We start from the raw sequence: 21807 nt of genomic DNA, 5'->3' as shown, positions 1-21807 counted from the left end.
AATTGGGCTTCTTTTTCTCAAGACAATACAAACCTCAAAATTTAAGATTGTTTTACTAAACTCCTAAAATAATATAAACTTTCTCTTATGTGCCGAAATATTGAGTGGTATAAAAAATTTGAGCTTTTAAAGTCTAAAGGAATTCGTAAAAAAAAATCATGGGAGGCTTATATGATGTACAGTATAAAAAATATTGGCACTTGAAAAATTGTTTTATAAAAAAACAAAAAAAATAAAACAAAGAAGTGATATCGGTATTACTTGTAGGTATGGGTGTATATTTTTTGTTTTATTTAATTTTGTTTTTATTGATTTATTTTAAATATGTGTAATAATTATATGGAGTTATTAATTTAAAACAAAAATATATATTTGTATATATGGGAGGAGGGGGAGGGGGACTAAAATAATGTACATATGATATATATTCTCAATATAAAAAAAGTGTTTACGGATGTGTGTAGTGTAGTGGGTATGACATTTTTTGAATTAGATTTCAGACAAAATTATAGTATAAAAAATACATTTTCTTGGGTTTTTCTTTTCTTTTTTTCACTTTTTTCATTGGTTACTTAATGTATGTTAAATATGCCTAGGCATAGGGGGAGTTTTCCTTAAATTTTTTTTGTTCTAATTATAGTTTATATTATAAATAAGTTTAAAAAAAAATTATATAAAATATATATTACAATGGAATAAGAGTTCATTATCATTTGCATTCACATAAAATGAAAAAAAAAAATAAAAATTTAATTGCACAAAAATTTTGATTCACATAATTATTTAAAATTCTAAAATCAATACAAGAAGGTTAAAAAATACAAAAAAAAAAAATCTTTTTTTTATATAATTTAATTCTCTTAATTAGGTTTTAGAAGACTATTTCGATTTTAGTTTTGCTCTGTAACTTTTCTCTTTTGCTTTTCGGATTCTTTTTCCATAAAATGTTATTTCTTCTTCTTGTTCGTATGATTAAATGTTTCTCTGTTTTCCATTTATGTTTAGTTTGCTTATTAACTAAAATGTGAACTATGGGGGTCTTTCGCTGGCTTGTTAAAGATCAACGACATCCTCTTTGGTATATTGGTTATCCCTAAAAGTCTGCCGTATAGATGATCGTTGTAGGCCTTCAACTAATGTCTCCTATACACACAAAGAAAGGAGTAGAGAGAACACACAGATATTTGCATTACTTAAAAAGTACACTAGAAAATAGTTTAAAAAAAGAATAACCAAAATTGTTTACCAACATTTAATACGACATAGTGATGGACATGCAATATGTTTGCTGTGACATTATTGGGTTAAAAATGTCATTAAAGAAAAAAAAAACAAAACAAACAAACAACACACACAGATATAATTAAAAAATAAATCACAAAAACAATTATTTAACATTATTAATTTCTATATATATATATGTTTGTATATATAAAATATGTATATTATGTATTAAAAAAAATCCATTTACAAAACAAAGGAAGACAAAAATTGTTTCGAATAAAAAAAAGCTCAATAATTCTTAAAATTAATTTTAAAAAAGAAAATAACAAATTTTTGAAACACGAAAATTTGGGAAAAATTAAATAAAATGGGCTTGAACCGAATGAAATGACAGAGGGGGTGAGTTTCAGAAGGTCACAAATTTAGCAAAATAGAAAACGCACAAAAAAACCCATCCCAATTCATAGGTTAAATAAATTTTTCTATTAAAATAGTAAAATGTCATTAAAAAAGCTAAAATCATGAAACAAGTAAGAAGTTTGTATATCCATCACCTTGGATATGTTGTACATGCTATGAACCCTTAGCAGTTTATCGAAATATGGTCCGATATGGACCAAACACGACACGGACATCGAGGTGTTTCAAAAACACTCAGTGTTTCATATTACGGAAAAATCGAAAATAATATAGGTCTAACTAACAACTCAATGTGCGAAATTTCAGCACAAGCGGGTAATAAATGCGCCTTTTGTGGGCGAGAGACCTTCAAGCTTAAGATTGGTTTATATGGGGGCTATATCCAAGTATGGTTCAATGTGAACCATAATCAGCACTCACATGTCACATTCAGCAAAATCGACTTATGTATGGATGGATATCGATTTAAGGCCGTAAATCGAGAGTTCGGTCTATATGGGGGCTATATTCCAAAATTGAAAATTTTACCCATGAACATTCCATTGAGCAACAAGGGCAAAATTCTCACATATCAATGAGTGCAATCTCAATGATAACGGGCCTCCTTTTTATAGCCGAGTCCGAACGGCGTGCCGCAGTGCGACACCTCTTTGGAGAGAAGTTTTTACATGGCATAGTACCTCACAAATGTTGCCAGCATTAGGAGGGAAGAGCCCACCACTGAACATTTTTTTTTTTTTGATGGTCTCGCCAGGATTCAAACCCAGGCGTTCAGCGTCATAGGCGGACATGCTAACTTCTGCGCCACGGTGGCTTCCCATGGGCTATATCCCACGTATATGAAAAGATACATAGGGATTTAATACAACTCGCTGTGCCAAATTTCAGCAAAATCGATTAATAAATGCGCCCTTTTGGGTGAAGAGCCTCTAAGCAGGTTATCGGTTTACAAAATATTGCATTTTATTAATTCTATAATATTGTATTTTAAATTTTATCAGTTTTTTTTATTTTTATCTTAAAATTACACATTTTTATCAAACTTTTAGTTTCAAATAATCTTTCGAATTTTTATCTACATAATTTGATCGATTTTTTGTTTAAAAAAAATTATCGAATTTTTGTTTAAAAAATTATCGAATTTTTATGTTTAAAAATTTTATCGAATTTTAATGTTTAAAAATGTTATCGAATTTTAATTTTTAAAAATTTTATCGAATTTGTATTACTAACAATTTAGAAAATTTTCATTTTTATAAAATTTTGTTGAAATTTTTACTTTTAAAAAATTTTTTTAATTTTTTTTTTTTTTTTGTTAAGAATTTTTAATTTAATAAATTTGATCGATTTTTTTAAATTTCATTGAATTTTTATTTGTAACAATTTTATCGATTTTTTTTAATGTTAACGAATTTTTTTCACAAATTTCATCGAATTTTTATTTAAAATTTTTTTCGAATTCTATTTTGAAATTTTTATTTCTTTTTATTTTAAAATTTTAAATTTTTTTAATTTTTGAAAATTTTATCAAATTTGAATTTCTGAAAATTTTATCGAATTTGAATTTTTGAAAATTTTATCGAATATCCATCTTTAATGTTTTATCGAATTTTTATTTCTAAAAATGTTGTGGAATTTTTATTTTTAAAAATGTCGAATTTTTATTTTTAAAAAATGTCGAATTTTTATTTTAAAAAATATTTTCAGTTTTTATTTTAAAATCATATGGAATTTTTATCTTTAAAAATTCTGAAGACAATTTTTAAAATTGTTAAGAAATGTTAATTTAATATTTTTATCGAATTTTTAATTTATCGAACTTTTATTGCATGAGTTTTTTTAAATTTATCGAATTTTTTTTTTTCAAAATTTTTATCATTTTTTCCGTTATTTCGAATTTTATTGCGCACAGTTTTATTGATTTTTTCTTTTTAAAAACTTATCGAATTTTTATTTGTAAAAATTTTATCGAAATTTTAGTTTTGCTAATTTTATTGAATTTTTATTATACAAATTTAATCGCATTTTTTATATTTAAAAATTTTATCAAATTTTTTGTATTCGGAAATTTTATGGAATTTTTATATTAAATAAGTATCGAATTTTAATTTTTAAAAATATTTTTAATGTTTTATTAATAAAATTATATGTTTTTTTTTTTTTAATTTTGCCGTTTTTTCTTTAATGTTTAAGAAATTTCTTAAAAAAAATTACAGACATTTAAATTTAGAAATGGTATTGATATTAAATTTTTTTATTTTTTAAATATTTAAAATTTTATCGAATTTTTATGTACAAAGTTTTCTCAAATTTTATTTCAAAATTTTATCGAATTTTTATTTTTAAAATATTTATCAATTTTTTTTTTCTAATCGATTTTTTTTAATTTTGCGAGTTTCCATTTTCAAAACTTTCCATATTTTTATATTTAAAAAAATTTTCGACTTATTGTTTAAAAAAAAGTTATCAAATTTTCACTTCTTAAAATTTCATCGAATTATAATTTCAAAAATTTTATCGATTATTATTTTTTAAAAATTTTATCTCTAAAAAAAATTATTTAATTATGAATTTTTAAGAATTATTCCGAATTTTTTAATTTTTAAAAATTTTATCGAATTTTAATTTTCAAAATTTTATCGAATTTTAATCTTTAAAATTTTATCGAAATTTAATTTTTAAAAATTTTATCGAATTTAAATTCTTAAAAATGTTATCGATCTTTTTATTTCTAGAAATTTTATTGAATTTCTGTTTTTACAAATTTAATCAATTTTCTTAACAACTTTAATGAATTTTTATTTTTAAAAATTTTATCGATTAACTTTAGAAATTTTATCGACTATTTTTAAAAATTGTATCGATTATTTTTATAAATGTTTTCGATTTTTCTTTAAAATTTTATCGAATGTTTATTTTCAAAATTATTTTCGAACATATAGTATTAGAACAGTATCGAATTTTTATTTTAAACTGTTATCGACTTTTTATTTAAAAATTTTTGTCGAATTATTATCCAAAAATTTGTCGCATCTTTATTTTCAAAAGTTTTATCGAATTTGTCACATCTAAAAAATTTTTTCGATTTTATCGAATGTTTATTTTTTCAAATTTTACTAAAATTTATTTTTAACAATTTCTAAAAATTTCATCATTATTTTAAAAAATTTCATCAATTTTTTTAAATTTCCGTTTAATTTTCAATTCTATCGAATTTTTATTTTCAAAATTGTTATCGAATTTTTATTTCCAAAATTGCTATCGAGTTTTTATTTTCAATTTATATATTTTTAAAAATGTTATCGAAATTTTATACATTTTTATGAACATTTTATCACTGTTCACTGTGACAAATTTCAGCAAAATCGGGTAATGAAAGCGCCATTTATGGGCCTAAGACCTAAAGTCTAGAGATCCGTATATATGGCAGCCATATCCAAATTTAATCCAATGTAGACCATACTCGGTATGGATGTCTAGGGGCCTAACATAACCCATAGGATTAAATTTCAGATACATTTCGGGTAATAAATGCTCATTTTATGGGCCCAAGACCTTAAATCGGGAGATCGGTATATATGGCAGCTATATCCAAATATAAAATAGGGAATTGAAGTTTCAAAATCCTCATAAAGGGTTTTCTATAAATTTGTATGAGATCCAATGAGAATTTTTAAATTTCAAGTCAGTACTGATTGATTGTTAATACCATAACCCACGGTTATTAACCCAGGACCTAGATACACAAAAACAAATAGGGTTAACAGCATAATGCAATAAAAAAAAATGTGACCTACTGATAAATTATGGCAGATTTAGAGATAGAAATATCGAAAAATTTAAAATAACACAGTAGGGATGGAGGGGTTCTTAGATTTTAGAAAATTCCCTTTTGAGCGGCAGGACATCACAAAACGCAGGGCAGGATACAAGTAAGAGGAAAGTTATTAAGGCAGTTATTATGTATAATGATTTCTTATGACAATATGGAAGCAGCAGCAGCATTGATGCATTGCCGTTAGCACACACACACACACAAAAGCTGATATCACGATGATTTCGATTACAATGGAGCAATGGAGGGCATCAACCAAAGCGCTGAGCAATTCTTCAAATCAAACCTCAAAAACTGATGAAATTTCTTTGCCAGCTATAACACGCTTAAAGCCCGTCGATGTAGTCATGGTTGCCGCTGCCGCATCATCGTTCTCCTTTTGTCTTTCTTGGTGTAGAAAATCATGGGTCTTAGAAGCACCACTGGACGATGATGAGGATGATGAGGTTATACGGCTATTTCGTATATTTAGAATTTCATTGGTGCCATTTTCACTTGTTAGCGATTTAGTCATCAACACCTCCTTCATTTCATTGTTTATGTAACTTGTGGTCATGATCTTGCTATTGCCTTCATTCGAAGTCACCGATGTTGAGGAGATTGTTGACGAAGTGGAACTACGATTGAGGTTGATGTTATTCGGTTTTGATATCGCCGATGATGATGAGGATGTTAGTAACGAGCGTGGCAACACTTGTGGTTTAAGGGGTAAATCTAAGAGTGCGGGGGATTAGATTTGGTTTTTTGATTGTTTTTGTTTTTGAGGTTTTCGGTGGTGGAGGTTTACAAACATAAACACATATGCAAAGATAAAAAAAGGGGGGGATAAAGAAAAATAAAACATAATTAACACAAAATAAAAATATAATCATTAAAAGAATAAAAATGAAGGGAGAAAATATACATGTAAACTAAAAAGACATGTATATTAACACTAAAGGGTATTGCATGAGTAAAACGTGTGTAATTAAAATAATTTAAAAGTAAAAAAAATATTATTTTAATTTGGTTTGAAGTTAAACTTTATTTGGCCTGAAACTAAAAACCTTAGTTATTGTAAAACTACAGCATACTTTTAGGAGTCCACAATAAAAACTCTGTGTATACTCATTTTTTATCCAAAAAGTGTGGGTATTTTATTCTGCTTTCAGATTAGTCGCTGAAATGTTTTTATTGTTTCACGAGCGCAAATTGACCTAATGATTTTTTATTTCCATACCAAAAGACGTTTTTTTCTGCACTTATGGTTTTATATTTTTTCCCAAATAAATAAAATATCAAAAAGAAAAAAACTAACCATTGAAAACAATAAAACAAACAAAAATGATCCTGACAATAGATTCCAGTGTTGTCACAAAATTTTTTTTTGTGCCATTTTACTAAGTATATGCAGAGTACTACTTTTTCGCCTACTTTTCTCCTATGTATCGCCGAGGTTCATTATATATGGATTTTGACAGCATTCCGCATGAAAAGCTGAACAGAATACCTTGCTTAACTCTTAACGCCCGTTGAACTCTCAAGGGCCTAACAACCCACCATAACATATGAGGTAAACTAATCTCGTCATACCATTTGAGATATCGATCTAAATCCTATGGCAGCCTGCAGTATGTACCGGATTGAGGGCTGCAGGTAAGGGCTGCCTCTTCAGTGTACAACACACAGCTACAACAACAGATATCGATTTTGCACCCTATTAGGTATACATAATGTTAAACGTCTTCATATTCGAATCCGATTTAGACATATCTGTCCTTCTATCATTTATCGAAATCACTATAGCGTTTGCACCTGTTCTTATTGATATACGTCATTGCAGTAGTATGGACTGACGAAGAGAAAAGGTTCCGGCACAGGATAGCTGTAAGCACCTCCCAGGCTGGAACATTGAGGTGCGATTTGTGAGGTGTTCATAGCTGTCACGAGAAGCTTAGCTGCAAGTTACCGGGCGTCCTCAGGTTGCGGATAGTAGAATGCTCCATATGGAGTAACTGCAACGACAGTCGCGGACAATCAGCGGTATCGAGCGGAGAGCCTCAGTGAGGGGCCGGGTGGCACGGCACTTGCACAAATATTGAGTGCCTATGATGCTCCATAGGACAAGGCGAGTTATTGGCGCCTTTAAATAACCAACGGCCAACCTGTTCCCGCGGCGATCGGTCCTTTGGGCCGGAACGAACTGTGATTTGTGTTGCTGCTGATCATTGCTGTCACGAGAAGCTTAGCTGCGAGCTACCGAGCGCATGCACAGGTTGCTGATAGTGGAATGCTCCATATGGAGCAGCTGGAACGGCAGTCACGGAAAATCCGCCGCTTCGAGCGAAGATTCACAGTGAGAGGCTGGGCGGCTCCGGCTCTTACATAAAAACTGGGTGCCTATGATGCTCGATATGACTAGGCGAGTTATTGGCGCCTTAAATAACCAATGGCCACCCTGTTCCCGCGGCGACCGGGCCTTTGGACCGGAACGAGCTTGCTCACATGCAGGAGCTAGGCGAAGTTCGCCACTTTCACATATATACATGTGGCTACGACAACAACAACCTCAAAATTACCCTCCACCTGTCTTTGAGCACCCTTATAGTACCTGATGTCTGGAAGATGGACAGAAAGATCCCGCTACTAATGTCTGAAAAGGACCCAAGAAGGGGGTAGTCTTAGAGACCGTTCTCCCTACTCTCACCAGTAGCCAAGACGCTTGAGGGACTACTCCTCCCGAGCCTCGTTGGAGAATTTCCATTCGCCGAGCATCAGCATGGATTTCGAAGACTGCATATCGCAACACTGCTTTGCTCTGTATGGGACCAGCACCACACAGGCTGGAACTTTGAGCTCCGATCTGAGTAGTGTTCATCGTTATCACACACAGGTTGCGGATAGTGGAATGCTCCATACATAGTGGTTGCAACTGCAGCCGCAGACAATCAGCGGTATAGAGCGGAGAGTCTCAGTGAGAAACCGGGCGGCTCCGGCTCTTGCATAAAAACTGAGTGCTTATGAGGTTCGATGTGACAAGGCGAGCTATTGGCGCCTTTAACAACAACAACGAGAGAATACGTTATCTGGGGTCACCCCTATCTTCGAATGATTTTCAGTCGGAATTCTATGTTCATCCAATTTAACCTCGGACTCTATTGGGATATCTTTCGATTTAGTAGTGAACAATGTGACCAATAATTTCGCCAATCCCATAACAGCTGGTTGTACGCAACGGATTGATCCGATGAAGTCCTTCATTGGCAAGGGCTGCCACCTCAGTGTACCACACACTTCTACAACAACAACAACCGTCATCATTTTGGGGCCAGACCACCTAACAATAATTCTCACCATCGACCGGCCACCCGACTTTATAAACTCTGAGCGCCGGACGTTTATCAATCAGAAGATGGCCGACTGGGCTGGCTTTAGAGAGTACACCAATCGCCGCTTGAGTGAATTGACACGCCCTTGTATGTGCTAGTTGCCGGAAGAAAATTCATGACATCATTAACGCAGCAGCCGCTCGCTTTATGCCAACCAATCGAATTCCCGGTGCAGACAGTGGTACTCGCAGACTAGCGTAATGGGAATTGTTGTATGGACCCCATTAACCCCAGAACCAGCGAGCTGAATCTGCAAATAAACAGGGTAGTCAACGAACATAAGCGGAATTTGTGGCTGGAACACTTGGAGCAATGTAACTTTGGCACCGGCTTAGGCAAGCTGTGGTCTACTGTTAAGTCACTCTCGAACCTCGGTAGACGGGATAACAGGACCTCAGTCACTTTTGGCGAGGTAACTGTGACTGATCCGACGAGATGGGCCAAGTTGTTCAACCGTCAATATATTGTGCATCCCGAGAGTGACAAGGAAAGAAGGAGAGCCATTCGCCTTATTCGTGATCTTCAATCCGATGGACAGCCATCACAATTTACCGTGAGCGAAGTTACGAATGTCATCCGTGGCGCCAAATCATCCAAGGCGTTAGGCCCCGACGGAATCTCTACAATGATGATGAACAATCAGGATCTAACTGGAGTTGAGTACCTTACCACTGTCCTCAACCTCTTTTTGAAACCCTTTTCTGATGTCTGGAAAATGGGCAGAGTGAACCCGCTACTGAAGCCTGGAAAGGACCCGAATTTGAGGGAGCCGTACAAACTGATCTCACTTCTCTCACCAGTAGCAAAGACGCTTGAGGCAGTACTCCTCCCGACCCTCGTAAGAGAATTTCCATTCGCCGAGCATCAACCTGGACTTCGAAAAATGCATAGCACTGCTTTGGATGCCATCACCGCACACATTTGCCGTGGCTTCAATTAGTTTAGGCCATGTGATGGACGGTCCTCGTGGCACTGAACCTATCGAAAGCATTCGACACGGTCAGCCAAACTATTTGAGGATATCGCCAACACATCCCTGCAGCCAGGCCTGGAACTCTGGGTCGCGAATTATTTGTGTGGTCGCCAGTCATTTGTGGAATTTAGGGATAGGAAGTCGAAGCACCGTAGAGTGAAACAGGCAGTTCCCCAAGGCGGAGTGATGTCTCTGGCCCTGTTTCACCTCTTCCTATCCCCCAACAACAACAAACATGATCAAGAATATATATATATATATATATATAAGATGTGTACAAGATTTAAATGTGTTGCAAATATCTGCCTGCCTTTGGTTGTGAGCAAAAAAAAAATCTTGCTAAAACTAATTTTTGATTAAAAAACCTACTAAAATTTTATATAATATTTGAAAAATATAAAAAATTAAAAACATATACAAAATTCGTTATAACATAAAAACACGACTATTAAAGAGAAATCCTATCAGTATTTGTGGCAAGCTGGATACACTACGCACCAAGTTCTAAATTTATGGTATACTTTTAGGCGTCTCATAAAAAAGATATTTACTCTCAACCCAACAATTTCTTAATTGCACTTTAAATTATGAAAATTAAAAAAAAAAAAACAGAATCAAGACACCTTGCTATCTATATGCATATACGAAAAAAATAATATCACACATTTTAAAAAGTCTACCACAAAATGAAATATATAAAATTTAACAAATAACATTGAAAAAATCTATTATTGTTTATTTTAGGAAACTATCTATCAAAATTTCATTTTATACGTTTACCTTCTAGTTACATAACAATAAATTACATAGAGACCCCTTAATAATATTCATAGTAACATACCTAGACGATTTAAACCAGCCGCAAGTTCCCGTACAGATTTCTTTTCCAATGCAGCGCCTGTAAAAAAGGGAAACAATAAATTAATTCTTTTTTGTCTATGTTCAAATTCAAAAGACAGGTACAATAAATTACTAAATTATAATAAGAAAATTCTTAATTCAAAGTAAAACAATATTTGCAAGAGCCCGAGACAACTTGAAATGCATAGCATTTCCGTATCCCAACTTGGCATTGGTCAGTTAGTGCTGTTTTCTGTTTTGAATGTTTTAAAGATGAACTCTGAAACTCTCCCAAGCTGGATTAGATTTGCCCTTAAAGGTCTTGTTAAGTTGTTATTGTTGTTGTAACGGTTTGTTCTATTCTATCTTTCGTCTGATTGATTATGTTGAGTGCCCAGATCCAGTAACTCTGCGACTAAGATGGGATGCATCCAGAGGGATCTGGGTCCGCGGGTCGAGTGTGTCTGGCTGGGCAGTTAAACAGCTGACGTGTGTCGTGTGGTCCCTGGTCACAATCGGGACATACATCTTGCACGTCTGCATCAATCCTTGCTCTGTAGAAAGTGAGGCGGCTGCATCTGCCGGAACGTAATTGAGCCAGAACCACTCTGGTTTGCCGTGGGAGGTCAATTTTTCAGGTGCAATGGGAGGCGGTCGTTCTCCAAGGACTAGCTTCACCCGGTAGCCATTTACCACATCTGCTACGGTGTCTGCATGAATGTTGTCTAGACCTACTTGAGATGCCGCTTGATCTAGAGGTTTTCTCCTGTAACGCTGAACCTCATGGATAAAAGGTAGAGGTTAAACAGTGCCCAAGATATCACCCCGCCTTGGGGAACTATCCCTTTAACGGCTGATTCAACTTCTTATCCCGAAATTCCAATAATGAATTGCGACCACACAGATAATTCGCGACCCAGCATTTCAGGCTTTGCTGGAGGGACGTGTTGGCGATGTCCTTAAATAGTTTGGCATGGCTGACCGCGTCGAATGCCCTCGATAGGTCCAGTGCCACGAGGACCGTCCTATCACATGGCATAAACTAATTGAAGCCACGGCAAATGTGTGCGGTGATGGCATCCAAGGCAGTTGTTGTGCAGTCTTCGAAATTCAACGTTCAAATTCGACGTTCGAAATTCGACGTTCAACATATCGCAGATGTCAACAATGGGTGGGAGCCTGTTGCCATGATCGTACAATCGTCTGCATATGATACGATCTCTAAGCCGTTTGGAGGGGGTGGAATGGAGGATAGGTAGAGGATAAACAGTGTCAGAGATATCACCCCGCCTTGGGGTACTCCCTGTTTCACTCTACGCTGCTTCAACTTCTTATCCCTAAATTCCAATAATGACTGGCGACCACACAGATAATTGGCGACCCAGAGTTTCAGGCTTGGCTGGAGGGACGTTTTATCGATGTCAATGTCGAATGCCTTGGATAGGTCCAGTGCCATAAGGACCGTCCTATCACATAGCCTGGGCTGATTGAAGCCACGGCAAATGTGTGCGGTGATGTCATTCAAAGCTGTTGTTGTGTGCTATGCAGTCTTCGAAATCCATGTTGATGCTCGGCGAATGGATATTCTCCCCACGAGGCTCGGGCGAAGTAATGCCTAAAGCCTCTCTGCTACTGGTGAGAGAAGGGGGAGCGGTATGTACGACTTCGGCTCCATTTCAGGCTTCAGTAGCGGGATCACTCTGCCCATTTTCCAGACATCGCGAACTAAAAGAGTGTTCAAAGGCACGTTGAGCATCGTAGTAAGGTACTCAACTCCAGGTAGATCCAGATTCTTCAGCATCATTGTAGAGATTCCGTCGGGGACCAACGCCTTGGATGATTTGGCGCCACGTATGACATTCGTAACTTCGCCCACGGTAAATTGTGATGGCTTTTCATCGGCTCGGAGACCATGAATACGGCGAATGACTCTCCTCCTTGCCCTGTCTCTCTCGGGATGAACAATAAATTGACGGTTGAACAACCTGGAGCATCTCTTCGGATCTGTCACGGTTACGTCGCCAAAAGTGACTGAGGGCCTGTCATCCCGTCCACCGGGGTTCGAAAGTGACTTAACAGTAGACCACAGCGTGCCTAACGGTGCCTAAGTTACATTGCTCCAAGTGTTCCAGCCACAAATTCCGCTTATGTTCGTTGACTACCCTGTTTATTTGCAGATTCAGCTCGCTGATTCTGGGGTTAGCGGGGTCCATAGCACGAATCCCATCACGCTCGTCTGCGAGTATCACTGTCTGCGCCTTGAAATTGGGCCGCACTTGGGGTATTCGACCGGCTGGTATAAAGCGTGCGGCTGCTGCGTTAATGATGTCTCGGAATTTCCTCTCGGCCACTAGCACATCAGAGGGGGGTGGCAGTTCACTGAAGCGGCGATTGGTATACTCTCTAAAGCCAGCCCATTCGGCCTTCTTCTGATTGATAAACTTCCGGCGCTCAGAGTTTATGAAGTCGGGTGGTCGGTCGATGGTGAGAATTATGGGGAGGTGGTCTGACCCCAAAGAGATGACGGCTTGCCAGGATACATCACTCAGGAGATCAGGGCATGCAATGGAGATGTCTGGCGAGCTGTTGTACCTGCTCGTAACCCTAGTGGGGGCATCCTCATTCACCGTGCAAAACGTTACATAGCCCCACGACGAGGACGCAGAAAGCGACGACGGCGACGTTTATGACCCACTGCTGGTTATGTTCGCACAGCACCTTGCAACATATCCAGTATGACTATACAACAATGGGTCAATTCGGTGCGTACAACCGGCTGCTGTTATTGTTGTAGCAGTGTGTTGTACCCCAAGGCGGCAGCCCTTGCCGATGAAGCATTCCATCGGGTCAATCCCGTTCGTGCAGCCGGCTGTCATGGGATTGCATTGTTGTAGCAGTGTGTTGTACACTGAGGTAGCAGCCCTTGCCGATGAAAGACTCCATCGGATTAAGGAGAGGCACTTCTCACATGTCCGATTCAAGGTTAAGCTTAATGCAACTCTGCTCTACATCAACACTACTTTCTCTATAAAACGAGGATATTGACTTACCTGGTGTTATACCCACTATTGAACCTCCTGTATTATTGCCAAATGGTACAACTTCAACTTCTGAAACAAAGAGAAAGAAGAAAGGAAATCCATTAATAAAAAAAGTGATTCTCAAAACTTCAACGCACTATACCTTCTTCTAATTTTTCCGGTGTCGTTTTACTCGAATCACTGCCCGAATGCACCGAGTTAGAACCTTGACCCACTTTGGGCTCATTGCCCACCACAGACCAGGGTCGGGGCTTCTGTAATACTATGGGTGTGCGTAATATACCATTGCCAGTCTTAGCCAAAACTGAAGGATCTGCATGGGATTTAATGGAATCTGAGCTGGGCGAACGCATTTTATCCTCACGCCCCGAATGTGTCTTCAGCAAACGTTCTGCTTGTGTAGTGGGCAGGGAGGAGTCGGCGGGCAAGCCATCATTTGCTCCATTACCACCCTCGGTGCGCATTTTCACCAAGGGCGATTTGCGACCCACCAGGGGTGAGTATTTCTCCAAATTGTCTGTGGAACGCGAACGTGTGGCCCAGGCCGCACCCTTCAACAATGGCGAATGACGTTCCAACTTAATGGGCCTACGCTCCTCCAATATGGGCGTTGTCTCTTCGGAGGTCATGTGATCGTTGCCATTCCGGCTCATTGTGGGACTATCGACAAACGACAGAGAGCTGCATTCCTCTGAGGTGGGTGATACTAAGGGTGTAAGTGTGGTTGGGGTTACCGAACCAGGGCGAAAGAATTGATCTAGACCCTCACCAATTTCCTTGGTACTCAGGCCATTCTCCATGGCCGTTACCAATGGCCGGGTGGGAGCACGAGTTTTGGCCCTCTTCGGACGACCTTTGACTAGATGTTGCAACTGGAATGAGGCACTGGGCAATTCTGTTATGGAGTCACAACATTCATCGCCGCCGCCATCGTCTAAAGCACCACGGCTATCACTGGTCAAGGTGCCATCACCGTTGATGGACGAGTCACGCCGTGACATCTGTGATGTGGACCGATGTGACGATGGGGATTCCAACAGATCGGGTATATGGCCCAAACTAAGATTTTCCACCACCGATTGTGGCCGTACTTTGAGGGCAACCGAACGTCGTTTGGTGGGCATATGCGGTGTAGCCTTGATGTCGAAACGAAATAACAAAAATGCACGTCAATGAATCTTTCAAAGCGAGACTTATTCAAAAAAAGGAAAATAATTTGGCATATAAAAAATTTATTTTTTTTTTAATTTATTTTAATGAATTATTCATGCAAAATTTACGCTTATGGAAGATAGATGAGAAACGGTGAAGGTGAAGGTGATGATGCAAATATGAGATATGAGCTATGAAAATAGATGTAATTGGGGGGGTATAGAATAAAATGCAACATTACTATAATTTTTCTTGAAATTTTGAAAACTTAAAATTTGGTTACAGGGCTGATAAGTACTACAACAGAGAAAACTTGGGTTTGCTTAGAAACCCAAAAATGCAGTAAATTTTTAAACGAAAAAAAAAATTGTTTAAAGTAAGGCTTAGTACAGATGAATGAGGAAGTTTTGATAATTCTCATAGGCTTAAATCAATGATGCATTTTTAAAGTTTAAATAAAAATATACCAAGCTTTACAACCTCGTCTTCTCACGATCCATAGATCCCCCCATAGGATTTTCGCCGTCCTTCCGACTGTTTCGCTGTTCCCCAATGTTGCATGCGCATTCGTCGCCCCCTCCCTTAACTCGGACTGCGTCGACCCAAAAGGCTTCGGTTTAACCGAGTTTAGGTTAGGTTTAAGTCTAGGAATAAGCAATATGCCTTCTAGTTCCTACCGTTGAACCATCTAGATCACTATAAAACACCAAATAACTTGAGAATGTTCTCTTCTGCTAAATCAGACAGGTTCTCAAAGAAATGAGAACCTAAAGTGGAACTCCTTCTGGAACTGCTAGTGCGGGCGAACATACTCTTGAAAACTCTTTGACTGGTTAGTGGATCATGATTTCTAATACGGCATATATCTTTATCACCTTTGTCAAATTGATTAAGGTGTCCGACATACCCAAAGACTATTTAGTACGGTGTGGAGCACTCTTTTGTTTCCAACCAGGGCTCAATAAGTCCTGTAACTCTCCTTAGCCTAGTAAGAGTAGAGAAAGCATTACTTTCCTTGATACATTTTATTTCTATAGAAAATTTTGTCAAAATTTTATTTCTATAGAAAATTTTGTCAAAATTTTATTTCTATAGAAAATTTTGTCAAAATTTTATTTCTATAGAAAATTTTGTCAAAATTTTATTTCTATAGAAAATTTTGTCAAAATTTTATTTCTATAGAAAATTTTGTCAAAATTTTATTTCTATAGAAAATTTTGTCAAAATTTTATTTCTATAGAAAATTTTGTCAAAATTTTATTTCTATAGAAAATTTTGTCAAAATTTTATTTCTATAGAAAATTTTGTCAAAATTTTATTTCTATAGAAAATTTTGTCAAAATTTTATTTCTATAGAAAATTTTGTCAAAATTTTATTTCTATAGAAAATTTTGTCAAAATTTTATTTCTATAGAAAATTTTGTCAAAATTTTATTTCTATAGAAAATTTTGTCAAAATTTTATTTCTATAGAAAAATTTGTCAAAATTTTATTTTATAGAAAATTTTTTTCAATTTTTTTTATAGAAAATTTTGTCAAAATTTTATTTTTATAGAAAATTTTGTCAAAATTGTATTTTTATAAAAAATTTTGTCAAAATTTTATTTTTATAGAAGATTTTGTCAAAATTTTATTTTTATAGAAAATTTTGTCAAAATTTTATTTCTATATAAAAAATTTTTTCAAAATTTTATTTTTATAGAAAATTTTGTCAAAATTTTATTTTTATAGAAAATTTTGTCAAAATTTTATTTTTATAGATAATTTTATTTCTGTTCAGATTCTAAGAAAAACAATATTTTGTTAAAAATTTTTTAAAGAAATAAAATTTTGATAAATTCCAAATCAAGTCGTCTGTAAGAGCCCTGTTCAAATTCAGATTTGTACTTTGCAACCTACTCTACTTGGGTTGGTATGTAAAGCACCATGATCCGTTTGACAAATTCTGCTGATGAAGATTCTTGACGAATCAGAAATCGCGATACAGATAGCCAGTCAAATGCTTTTAAGCAACATCACACATTTTGCTTTACTTTTCTAAGTTCATTGTTGTGTTATTCTTTGAATAGAGAGCATTGAACAACCTACTCTAGTTGGAATGGTTGTAAAGCACCATAATCCATTTGACATCTCCCGCTGATGATTTTCCTTGGTCGAAAATGAAATCGCGATACGAGAAACCAATCAAATGTTTCAAGCAACAACACACTTTTGCTGACTTTTAAATGTTGTTATACCCTCCACCATAGGATGGGGGTATACTAATTTCATCATTCTGTTTGTACCACCTCGAAATATGCGTCTAAGACCCTATAAAGTATATATATTCTTGATCGTCATGACATTTTAAGTCGATCTAGCCATGTCCGTCCGTCCGTTTGCCTTTCGAAAGCACTCAAACTTTCAAAGGAGTCACGCTAGCGCTTGAAATTTTATACAACTACTTTTTATTAGAGTAGGTCGGTTGGGATTGTAAATGGGCTAAATCGGTCCATGTTTGGATATAGCTGCCATATAAACCGATCTTGGGTCCTGACTTCTTGAGCCTCTAGAGGGCGCAATTCTCAATCGATTAGGCTGAAATTTAGCATGACGTGTTTTGTTATGACTTCCAATAACTGTGCCAAATATGGGGTAAATCGGTATAGAACCTGATATAGCTGCCATATAAACCGATCTTGGGTCCTGACTTCTTGAGCCTCTGCAGGGCGCAATTCTCGTTCGATTTGACTGAAATTTTGCACATGGTGTTTTGGTGTCACTACCAAACAACTGTGCTAAGAATGATTCAAATCGGTACATAACCTAGTATAGCTGCCATATAAACCGATCTGGGGTCTTGACTTCTTGAGCCTCTGGAGGGCGCAATTCTCAACCGATTTGGCTGAAATTTTGCATGACGTGTTTTGTTATGACTTCCAATAACTGTGCAAAGTATGGCGTAAATCGGTATAGAACCTGATATAGCTGCCATATAAACCGATCTGGGGTCTTGACTTCTTCAACGTTTAGAGGACGCTATTCTTATCCGATTTGACTGAAATTTTGCACATGGTGTTTTGGTGTCACTTCCTACAACTGTGCTAAGAATGATTCAAATCGGTACATAACCTAGTATAGCTGCCATATAAACCGATCTGGGGTCTTGACTTCTTGAGCCGCTGGAGGGCGTAATTCTCAACCGATTTGACCGAAATTTTGCATGACGTGTTTTGTTATGACTTCCAATAACTGTGCCAAGTATGACGTAAATCGGAATAGAACCTGATATAGCTGCCATATAAACCGATCTGGGGTTTTGACTTCTTGAGCCTCTAGAGGGCGCAATTCTCATCAGATTTGGCAGAAATTTTATACAACGGATTTTCCCATGACCTTCAATATACGTGTCAATTATGATCTGAATCGGTCTATAGCTTGAAAATTTATTATTTTAAATAAATTAAATGTACCATTGACTTAATAGAAGCGTTAATATAAATTATATTAGATCAAAAAAAATTAGAAAATATTATGTAGTTGGTATCAAATAAGTTTTTATATATGAAACTTAAAAATGAAATTTGCTTATGTTCTCACCAAGACAATCTACTTACAAGGTTGAGATATTCCAATTTCTTGTGGTATTTAACATTTTTTTGGTTTTTTTGTTTTTGTGAGATGTGATTTTTATTTCGATTTAGAAGAAATGTTGGTTTGTTTGCAATTTTTTTTTGAAAAAATTTTTATGTAGCGCATGATTGATAATGATTTTTGATTTGAAATTTGATACGAAATCGATGTGAAAAGAGAAGGGGGGAAAGACATATACATATATTATAAATAAATGCATAAAAATGTATGGTATAATAAAAATAGGAAAAAAATATATAAATCTAAACATAAAAAAAAAATAGTTTTAAAAATAAAATGTATGTATGTAGGTAGGCAGGTAGGTAGATATGTAAAAAAGTACAAATGATAACAACACTCAGACACATGACTCTAAAGTGCATTCGTTATTGAAGTATTTTTTTTTTGTTCGTTTTTTTCCAAATTTTTTTTTATAACATAATTTACAAATTCCAATTGCTTTTGTTTTGTTTTGGTTTCTCTAAGTGTAGCCGCTAAATATGTTGGCATAATTTTGAGGGAGTTCGAGTTGCTGGTTGATTTTTTTTTTGCTCCCTCATGAAATCTAAATGGTAAAATGGAGTTTATTTTCACTAAAATGTTGTATGTATGTAAATTTAAATGTAGCATGATATGGTTTTTCCATAGAGGTGTATGGGACATGTGTTCTTGTCTATGGTTTTGTTGTGTGATCGGTAAATTGTTTTTGGGTTATAATTTCTTACTGCAACCACTTTGGTGGCTGTGATTTTAGACTTACAGTGGGTGATTCCAATCCTAGTTTGGGCAATATGCAAACACGTCCTGGTCGCAATATCATACCATCGGAGTCCTGAAATTATAAATAAATGGATTTTATTACTAAAGGTATAATTTTTTATATAAATAAAATTAATTTTTATATTAAAAATCTATAAACATCGACTACTGGCTTAGCAGAATGTAGTGAACAGTGATGTGTGTTTGAAAACAAATCAAAATTTGATATTATTGTTAATCATACCACCTGGTGGCCGTACTAAAATGTTAAGTATACGTCCTATTGGCCCTTTTTATGATTGCCTACTAGCACCCTATTTTCTACCCACTGCCAAAAGAGGAGGGTATAATTTTGGCAAAATTTTCCATAGAAATAAAATTTTGACAAAATTTTCTATAGAAATAAAATTTTGACAAAATTTTCTATAGAAATAAAATTTTGACAAAATTTTCTATAGAAATAAAATTTTGACAAAATTTTCTATAGAAATAAAATTTTGAGAAAATTTTCTATAGAAATAAAATTTTGAGAAAATTTTCTATAGAAATAAAATTTGGACAAAATTTTCTATAGAAATAAAATTTTGACAAAATTTTCTATAGAAATAAAATTTTGACAAAACACCTCGTGCAAAATGTCAGCCAAATCGGATAGAAATTGCGCCCTCTAGAGGCTCAAGAAGTCAAGACCCCCGATCGGTTCATATGGCAGCAATATCAGGTAATGAAGCGATTTGAACCACACTTAAATCACGTGTTGTAAATCATAAAAAAACACCTCATGCTAAATTTCAGCTAAATTGGATAGAAATTGAGCCCTCTAGAGGCTTAAGAATCTAGACCCAAGATCGGTTTATATAGCAGCTATATCAAAACAAGAACCGATATGGCCCATTTACAATTCCAGACGACCTACACTTATATAAAGTATTTTTGGAAAATTTCAAGCGGCTAGCTTTACACCTTCAAAAGTTAGCGTGCTTTCGACATTCAGACGGACGGACATGGCTGGATCGACTTAAAATGTCATGACGATCAAGAATATCTATACTTTATGGGGTCTCAGACAAACATTTCGAGGAGTTACAAACAGAATGACGAAATTAGTATACCCCATCCTATGGTGGAGGGTACAAAAATCAATTTGTGTTTGTTTGTATGTTTATTTGTTCCGAATAGACTCGAAAACTGCTGAACCGATTTTCTTGAAATTTTTACAGATTGTGTAGGTTAGTCGGGAAGGAATAGGCTTTGCAATTTTTTGATATCGGAAGGTGGGCAAACGTTCCCCCCTAACCTAAAAGCACGACCCAAAAATAAAAGGTGTTCGAGAGTATGGTACAAACCTAATATTAAAAATTTGGTCCAGGTGCCTAGGGGGCCGCCCCGTCCCCAAAAACCTCCTCAAATAGGTATATTGGACGATAATGACAATATGGGACCCAAACCAAAGGCATTGGGAAGCAGATTACGAATATAGTCTGGAAGGTGCAATAGGCTATTAATGTAGGCCGTTCGGGACAATATGGGACTCATATGAATGGTATTCGAGAGCAGAGTACGAATTTTATATTAAAAATTTGGTCCAAGTACCTAGGGGGCCGCCCCGACCCAAAAACCCCCTCAAATAGGTATATTAGACGATAATGACAATATGTGGGACCCAAATCAAAGTTATTGGGAGCTATAGAATTTGTTGATATCGTAAGGGGACGGCCGTCCCTTTTACCCCAAAAGTACCGCCCAAAAATAAATGTAGGTCGATCGGGACAATATGGGACTCAAATGAAAGGTATTTGAGAGTAGGATACAAACGTGATATTAAAAATTAGATCCAAGGGGGCCGCCCCGTCCTCAAAACCCCCTCAAATAAATATATTGGACGATAATGACAATATGGGACCAAAATTAAAGGTATTGGGAAGCAGATTACGAATATGGTCTGGAAGGTGCAATAGGCTATATAATTTGTTGATATAAGGCGGAAAGACCCTCCCACTTACCCTAAAAGCGACGCCCAAAAATAAATGTAGGCCGATCGGGACAATATGGGACTCAAATGAATGGTATTCAAGAGCAGAGTACGAATTTTATATTAAAAATTTGGTCCAAGTACCAAGGGGGCCGACCCGACCCAAAAATCCCCTCAAATAGGTATAAGGGACAATAATGACAATATGGGGGACCCAAATCAAAGCTATTGGGATCTATAGAATTTGTTGATATCATAAGGGGACGGACCCTCCCCCTTACCCTAAAAGCACCGCCCAAATATAAATGTAGGCCGATCGGGACAATATGGGACTCAATTAAAAGGTATTCGAGAGTAGAGTACGAATTTAATATTAAAAATTAGGTCCAAGTACCTAGGGGGCCGCACTGACCACAAAAACCCACTCAAATGGGCATTTTTGTCGATTTTGACAATATGGGACTCAAATGCAAGGTATTAAGGAGTAGATTACGTATATGGTCTGTAAGGGGCGGATCCTTCCCTGTTACCTCATAAACACCACTTAAAATCAAAAGTGGTCCGATATCGACAATATGGATATAAAATGAAAGGTATTGGAGAGTAGAATA

At 35.8% G+C, this 21807-nt stretch overlaps 1 protein-coding gene across 10 annotated transcripts in view; it reads right to left on the bottom strand.

The window, feature by feature from the left end:
- Positions 1 to 273: 273 nt before the first annotated feature.
- The window catches only part of LOC106086990 (F-actin-uncapping protein LRRC16A), a 184737-nt gene continuing 163203 nt past the window's right edge, over positions 274 to 21807 (bottom strand). For 7 of the 10 annotated variants that reach the window (XM_059368710.1, XM_059368713.1, XM_059368711.1 and 4 more), the window contains 6 exons: positions 19226 to 19297; positions 13844 to 14837; positions 13711 to 13770; positions 10662 to 10718; positions 5766 to 6193; positions 274 to 1143 (listed from right to left, as the gene is read on the bottom strand). In XM_059368710.1, coding sequence (XP_059224693.1) covers positions 1054 to 1143; positions 5766 to 6193; positions 10662 to 10718; positions 13711 to 13770; positions 13844 to 14837; positions 19226 to 19297 — 1701 coding nt within the window. In that variant the 3' untranslated portion in view covers positions 274 to 1053. The remainder of the gene's footprint in view (positions 1144 to 5765; positions 6194 to 10661; positions 10719 to 13710; positions 13771 to 13843; positions 14838 to 19225; positions 19298 to 21807) is intronic. The other 3 variants (XM_059368712.1, XM_059368715.1, XM_059368716.1) reach the window with 3 other exon arrangements.

The sequence above is a fragment of the Stomoxys calcitrans genome, chromosome 5 (genome assembly GCF_963082655.1).
Source record: "Stomoxys calcitrans chromosome 5, idStoCalc2.1, whole genome shotgun sequence".
Taxonomy (NCBI): Eukaryota; Metazoa; Arthropoda; class Insecta; order Diptera; family Muscidae; genus Stomoxys; species Stomoxys calcitrans.
This window is presented reverse-complemented; position numbering and strand designations above follow the sequence as displayed.